At 43.7% G+C, this 7,500-nt stretch overlaps 2 protein-coding genes across 8 annotated transcripts in view; both read left to right on the top strand.

Moving 5' to 3' along the window:
• The window catches only part of LOC139533662 (thymidine phosphorylase-like), an 18,612-nt gene that overhangs the window by 6,476 nt on the left and 4,636 nt on the right, over positions 1-7,500 (top strand). For 4 of the 5 annotated variants that reach the window (XM_071331897.1, XM_071331899.1, XM_071331900.1 and 1 more), the window contains one exon: positions 1-3,226. This exon is cut by the window's left edge and continues 495 nt beyond it. The gene's annotated coding sequence lies outside the window, so the exon portion shown is untranslated. Of the gene's footprint in view, positions 3,227-7,500 lie in introns of those variants that run through there. The other variant, XR_011666838.1, reaches the window with a different exon arrangement.
• Positions 4,547-7,500, top strand: part of tymp (thymidine phosphorylase) — a 7,590-nt gene continuing 4,636 nt past the window's right edge. Inside the window, exons 1-6 of one of the 3 annotated variants that reach the window (XM_071331901.1) lie at positions 4,599-4,676; positions 4,993-5,054; positions 5,489-5,587; positions 6,013-6,189; positions 6,977-7,183; positions 7,276-7,370. In XM_071331901.1, the coding sequence (XP_071188002.1) occupies positions 6,051-6,189; positions 6,977-7,183; positions 7,276-7,370 (441 nt within the window). In that variant the 5' untranslated portion in view covers positions 4,599-4,676; positions 4,993-5,054; positions 5,489-5,587; positions 6,013-6,050. Of the gene's footprint in view, positions 4,677-4,992; positions 5,055-5,488; positions 5,588-6,012; positions 6,190-6,976; positions 7,184-7,275; positions 7,371-7,500 lie in introns of all 3 variants that reach the window. The other 2 variants (XM_071331902.1, XM_071331903.1) reach the window with 2 other exon arrangements.

Genomic DNA, 7,500 nt, shown 5'->3' with positions numbered 1-7,500 from the left:
TTCTGGGTGTGTAGAATGACCCCAGGATGTCTGGGAGCTTAGCCAAGTCTTGACAGAAACTGACTGGTTCCTCTTCAGTTAACTGGAGACAGAGTAAATGTTATATCCTGCACACCAATGATTGAGCTATTGTTCTGTCTGGAGCCTGTTTCTGGGCGAAAGATTCATGTGTGTGTGTGTGTGTGTGTGACCAGGACGACCATACATCATCTGGGCCGACAGTCAAAGGCGCTAGCTTGCCCAACTTGGGGGGAACCGTTGAGCTACTGTTAGAGGAAGTATGTCAGGAGTGACTTCTTGTCATCCTGGCCCATATTGTCCTCACTCAGTTGCGACATACTGAGGAAACATTTTCACCCTGTTGTCCCCCCCTCACTCACACACATACACATACATTGGGTCACGTATTTTGCAGATGCTTGCATGGGGTAGCTTGACTATATAAACGCTCCTGTACTCTGTGTACAGGAGGCTCTCACTCCATCTCACCTGTGTGGGCGGGGCGACCAGCCTCCATATTATAATAGGAATTTTAATAAAAGTAATACCTTGATTGATTATTGATTTTGTCTCTCCTCATTATTAGTTAAAGGTAGAATTTCCACCACACCTGTCATGAAGGTCAAAGTTCATCCAGGACTGTTATCCAGAAACACACACAGTAAGCCAAGACAAATGTTGATTGACAGCTGACTGTGTTATATCAGTTTCACTGACAGTTTCATTAGTGTGTGTGGGGATTTTCCTTTTTGGTTTGTCTCAGCATGAACTCAACAGATTCTTCCAAAACAACAACGATACTGCTTTCCACGTTGCTTCTAAATATGAATACACATGTCCACACATCTCTATTACAATATAAATATAAGAGCAAAATGTTTGGCCAGTATGGCCCTAACAACCTGGTAACTTCAATATTATGCAAACATTTGGTGGCACAGAAAGAAAGGAGATATTACTGCACTGTTGGAGCTGGGAACACAAGCATTTCACTACTCACTCACATATCTACTAAATATGTGTATGTGACTGTCACGCCCTGGCCATAGAGAGGCTTTTATTCTCTATTTTGGTTAGGCCAGGGTGTGACTAGGGTGGGCATTCTAGTTTCTTTATTTCTATTTCTATGTGTTTGGCCAGGTGTGGTTCTCAATCAGAGGCAGCTGTCTATCGTTGTCTCTGATTGAGAACCATACTTAGGTAGCCCTTTTTCCCACCTGTCTTTGTGGGAATTTAACTTTGTTTGATGGCACATTGCCTTAAGCTTCACGGTTTGTTTTGGTATTGTTTATTGTTTTGTTGGCGACATCTACTATTAAAAGTATGTACGCTCACCACGCTGCACCTTGGTCCTCTTCTTCAGACGCCCGTGACAGTGATAAATACAATTTAGTTTGATTTGATTTGTGAAGGATATCATAAAAGCCCAATGTAGGCTACATCTCAATCAATATAAAAATGTATTGAAAATGAAATACAGAAATCAAATTTACATAAGTATTCACACCCCTGAGTCAATACTTTGTAGAGGCACCTTTGGCAGCGATTACAGATTTGCGTCGTCTTGGGTTTGTCTGTATCAGCGTTGCACATCTGGATTTGGGGTTTCCTCCCATTCTTCCTTTTCTCAAGCTCTGTTCTGTTCTCAAGCTCTGTTAAATCTGTTAAAAAAACAGCAAGTCAAGTCAAGTCCTTCATTCCACAGATTTTCAATGGGTTCAAGTCTGGGCATTGGCTGGGCCACTCAAGGACTTTCACATTCTTGTTCTGAAGTCATTCCAGCATTGCTTTGCCTGTATGTTTGGGGTCATTGTTCTGTTGGAACGTAAATCGTTGCCTCAGTCTAAAGTTGTTTGCACTCTGAAGCAGGTCATTATCAAGGATTTGCCTGTATTTGGATCCATTCATTGTTCCCTCTATCCTTGCCAGTCTCCCAGTCCCTGCCGCTGAAAAGCATCCCCATAGCATGATGCTGCCACCGCGCTTCACTGTAGGGATGGTGTTAGACGGGTGATGAACTGTGCCTGGTTTTCTCAACATGGTCTCAGAGCATTTCGTATTATTTTGTGCGTATATTAAACCAAAACACTCCATTAACTATGATATGTTACGTTTCGTATGGTATCTTAATTTGTGGATGTCCATTATCCATTCTGAATGATATGTTACGAATTACAATTCGTACGATATGTTTGAAATTTGTTAAACGTATTATATGTCACGAATTACAATTTGTTGTTGCTAACAGCTAGGTGGCTAACGCTAACTAGCTCTAGGGGTTAAGGTTAGTGGAAGGGTTAGCTAAAAGGGTTAGGGGAAGGGTTAGCTAATTTGATCAGTAGTTCCAACGTAGCTATAAAGTAGTTACAATATTGCTAATTAGCTAAAATGCTAAAGTTTTCTGTGATGAGATTCAAACACGCAACCTTGGCGTTGCTAGAAGTTTGTGTTATACGCCCACTCATCCACCCCGACCAACCACCCTACTTTAGTGTTTGCCTTAATAACCTGTCTTATGTAACCATTATGGAGGAAATTATTGAGTTACCTACCATGTTGTTTAATTGAACATACTATGCTGTTTTACTTGGAGAATTATCCAATGTTATATTTTAGTATATGCTTCTCTTGTGTGAATTAGTCATGGGTCTGGGCATACAGATAAGAGCCGTTTGGGTGCAACTGCAGTATGTGACGTCCTGTTTTAACAATCTACAGGAACTTAGATGTGTGGAAACTGTAAGGGAAACATTAAATATTTACCTGCTTTGTTGAATATTGATTGTTGAATTATATGCTTAACAATAGAAAGAGATTTCCATAACTACAAATGCTGTGCTTCTGTAAAGGGATGGTTCCCCTCTAGCTCCCTGCAGCTGGTCTGTGGGTATCGTCAAGGACATGGTGTGAGCCGAGATAGAGATAGCCTGAGAAGTAGAATAAACCCCTATTTGTTTCTAATCATCTTTGCTTCTGAGGAACTAAGCCAGGGTACGGGGAAACAACACTCAGTGAACATTACCACAAGATGAACCCAAGGTAGCTTATGATGCCCCGATCTGCATGGGAGGGGTGGAACCAGCCCTGACTAAGCCTTTTTAGGTCTGCTATATAGGACCTCTGTTTTTTCTGTATCATTGAGCTCTCGGCCTTACACTCAAGACTGTGGGGTCGACCAGCTTCATTATTGCAATTCTTATTAAATAAAGATGATCGTTTGAAGAAATGACAAAGTCTCTCTCACTTGGTTAGAATGTCCTGCTAAACATTCAGGTAACACACAGACACATACACACACAGACACACACACACACTGCCACATGAACACAGACACACACACATTATTCAGCTGTTCACATTTGTCTTGATTGACAGGTTTTCCAGTTTGTTGTTGTTGTTAATGTTAAACATGTCCTCCAGTTTATAGTGGCTGTGTATCTATACCAGCCTGTTGGTCAGAAAGCCAAGCTGAGAAATGGTAGTCATCTGATTTGCTCTGAGGACCATTGTGAACAAAACCCTGACTATCTTGATGACCCTGACTACCCTGACCAAAACCATGCCTATCCTGAACCAAACCAGCCCTACGCACATACAAACCTCGCCTACCCGGAACAATTCATTGCCTTCCTGAACCAAGACAAATCTACTCTGATGACCAACACCAGGCCGGCTTCGGACCAAACTATTCCTACCACCGCTAACCAGGACCAGAGTGTTTCTGTATGACTGAAGACACTTTGGGCGCTAACATTGAATTGCTCAGTGGAGTTTGGTGGGAGGATCAATGGGAGGATGGGCTCATTGTAATGGCTGGAATGGAATAATTGGAACGGAGTCAAACATGGTTTCCATATGTTTGATACCATTCCATCTATTCCATTCCAGCCATTACAATGAGCCGTCCTCCTGTAGCTCCTCCCACCAGCCGCCACTGGAATTGCTCTAACTCTAAATGCTCAGTTCAGTGCTTTCAGAGGAAGACAGGTATAGACCAGGGTCAGATGTAAGGATCAGGGAGGGTACAGGTAGAGGAAGACAGGTATAGACCAGGGTCAGATGTAAGGATCAGGGAGGGTACAGGTAGAGGAAGACAGGTAAAGACCAGGGTCAGATGTAAGGATCAGGGAGGGTACAGGTAGAGGAAGACAGGTATATACCAGGGTCAGATGTAAGGATCAGGGAGGGTACAGGTAGAGGAAGACAGGTATAGACCAGGGTCAGATGTATGGATCAGGGAGGGTACAGGTAGAGGAAGACAGGTATAGACCAGGGTCAGATGTATGGATCAGGGAGGGTACAGGTAGAGGAAGACAGGTATAGATAGATGATAATGGATAGAGTTAATATACTGGATTATAGGTTTGATGTGAAGGGGGTGAGGGTAAGGGGAGGGGTGAGGGTAAGAAGAAGAGTGAGGGTAAGGGGAGGGGTGAGGGTATTGGGATGAGGGGATGTGGTAGGGTCAGATATTTTTATGTCAAAATGACTGTTTCCCTTTCTGACTCGTGGTGGGTTGTGACCACTGTAGTAGTTAATGACAAAATGACTCACTCCACCACTCACACCCATTGGCCACTAGTCCATCCATCCAGACAGACAGAGAGGGGTATTTGGCCGGGTTGTCCTCAAGGTTGGAAGACACGACAGTGTTCAGGAGCAGCGTTCTGGTGCAGGTAGGAAACTCTGAAGTTTTGAAAACCTTAACAGACACATGTAGAATAGAAGAGGGGGAAGGGAAGCACTGCTGAGGAACACAATAGTAGAATTTGGTAGACAGAAGGTGCTCTTTGGTAAAAGGGGTAAATTGGTCATCAAAAAGAAAGGAGGACCAAGGCACTCTTCATACAATTAATTAAAATGCCTTTATTTGTATGGCTTTGTTTCCTTTGTTCAATGAAAATAATGTTTTAAAACTCAGACGCATTTCCTCTGCATGGCCTTCCTCAGGAAGTACAAAGAAATGATAATACAATGTCCTCTTTTGAACAGCTTTTTCCAATCAGCCCTGATTTGAAGAGGGAGTGGTTACAGAATTCATTGGACAACACCTAGTAAGCAATAGTATACACATAAAAAATTGAAATACTGTAGATATGTTATCAACACATTTAACTCAAAGCTAGAATCATCAGAACGCCTAGAAAGGAAGTTCTAACATTAAATATGACTGGGCAAAGTGCCAAGAATAGGAGAGACATCTATTTCCATAGTACACTAGATCACTGCAAACGTGGACAATAACGGTCCAAACATAGCTGAGGGCAACAGTGCAAAATGTCCACTAGATGGCAGAAATGAGACCTATCACGACCCGACAGGAAAAGTGAGAAATCCATGATATGGGCAGTTGACTCTGAGAGAGAAAGACAATAGTTGAACAGTTTTGAACAAATTAATTTCTTCCAAAATTAAGGAGAAGCAAGAGAGACATAGATCAAGAAAGAGAGATTATTATTGTTTTTAATATTATATATATTTTTTTCAGTTTCGTTTTTCTGGCAAATACAGCTGGCTAGTTCAGCCAACAGAAACGCCCTGCTCAAACATACTTTCCAACACAACACTAGAACTCTTCTAAGTCAAGGTAAGATTTTGGTTTTACTAATTTATTGCCACTGGGGCCCACTTGTGTAACTGTTAACTGACTGTTACACTAACGTTACTGCATGATTGTAGCAGGTTTACTAACGCGTTAGTTCTATTAACTATGCTGACGATGTGTGCCGTTACTTTAGCTAATATGGTAACAAAGATGTAGGTTTTTTGTAGAGGTTTGGCTTGGATTTTTTTTTTTGCCTGGTCACATACAGCTGATGTGTTGTACATTGAAGTCCACAAGCAAAGGGAGAGAAGGAACGCAACGTGGCAGTTATGAGAGTGAACTCTATTTACGCGAGATCAGGAGTGTATTCATTCCGCAGATTCTGTTGAAACATACACACACACACAATAGTTTAGTGATTTAAAACAATCCCTCGTGTACTTTCCTCTCCTACTTGTCACATGCAGCTGTGTGTCAGTCCGCTGTGTATCAGTCAGCTGCAGGGATGGCGAACCAGGAGCAGAGCACAGCCACTTTCCCCGAGCACATCCGCAAGAAACGGAACGGTGAACAGCTGAGCGCTGGGGAGATCCGAGACTTCGTACAGGGTGTCAAGGACAAGACCATCCAAGAGAGTCAGATTGGTACACACACACACACACACACACACACACACACACACACACACACACACACACACACACACACACACACACACACACACACACACACACACACACACACACACACAGTCTTGTACAGCTAACCTTGTGGGGACATACAATTCAGTCCCATTCAAAATCCTATTTTCCCTAACCCCTAACCCTAAACCTAACCCTAATCCTAACACGTACTCTTACCCTAACCCTAACCTTAACCCTAAACCTAACCCTAACCCAAAAACCTAAACTTTATCCTAACCCTAAACCTAACCCTAGCTCCTAACCCTAACCCTACAACTAACCCTAGCTCCTAACCTTAATATTTAACTTAATTCTAACCCTAACACTAATTCTAACCTTAACCCTAAACCCCCTAGAAATAGTCCCCACAAGAATAGTTAAACACGTCCACACAGACGCACACACACACACACACACACACACACACCATTGAGCTACGTGCAGGTAGGTCACAGAGTCACAGTGGGTGAGATGCCAGATAAGGCAGATGGTAGACCATAGGTCTGCAGAGAGGAAGACCCCCACACACTTTAGAATGAGTATCAATAGTCAAGCTCAGGCCAAAACCTGCACTCTACAGTTGAAATGCTGATCTGATGTGTGTGTGTGTGCATGTGGGTGTGTGCGTGCATGTGGGTGTGTGCGTGCATGTGGGTGTGTGCGTGTGTGTGTGTGCATGTGTGTGCGCGCGCGTGTGTGTGTGAGTGCGTGCGTGCGTGCGTGTGTGTGTGTGTGTGTGTGTGTATAGGAGCCATGCTGATGGCAATCTGGCTGCAGGGAATGGTAGCGGAGGAGACTCACGCACTGACGAAGGAGATGATGCTGTCAGGGGAAGTGTTGTCATGGCCGGCAGAGTGGGCGGGGCTAATGGTGGATAAACACTCGACGGGTGGAGTGGGGGACAAGATCAGCCTGGTGCTGGCTCCTGCTCTGGCTGCCTGCGGCTGTAAGGTACCTGCCTGGATCCACCTGTGTGTGTGTGTGTTTCTGTGTGTGTTTGTGTGTGTGTCTGTGTGTCTAACTATCAGAAGCTGTGTCCATAGGTACCCATGATAAGTGGCAGAGGTCTGGCGCACACAGGCGGAACGCTCGACAAACTGGAGTCCATCCCTGGTTATAACGTCTATCAGTCAGTACAACAGGTACTCTCTCTCTCTCTCTCTCTCTCTCTCTCTCTCTCTCTCTCTCTCTCTCTTTCTCTCTCTCTCTCTCTCTGTCTCTCTCTGTCTCTCTCTCTCTCTCTCTCTCTCTCTCTCTCTCTCATTTATAAGT

The sequence above is a fragment of the Salvelinus alpinus genome, chromosome 11 (assembly GCF_045679555.1).
Source record: "Salvelinus alpinus chromosome 11, SLU_Salpinus.1, whole genome shotgun sequence".
In the NCBI taxonomy this organism is placed as follows: domain Eukaryota; kingdom Metazoa; phylum Chordata; class Actinopteri; order Salmoniformes; family Salmonidae; genus Salvelinus; species Salvelinus alpinus.
Note: the sequence above shows the minus strand (reverse complement) of the source record. Positions and strands in the feature narration are given on the sequence as shown.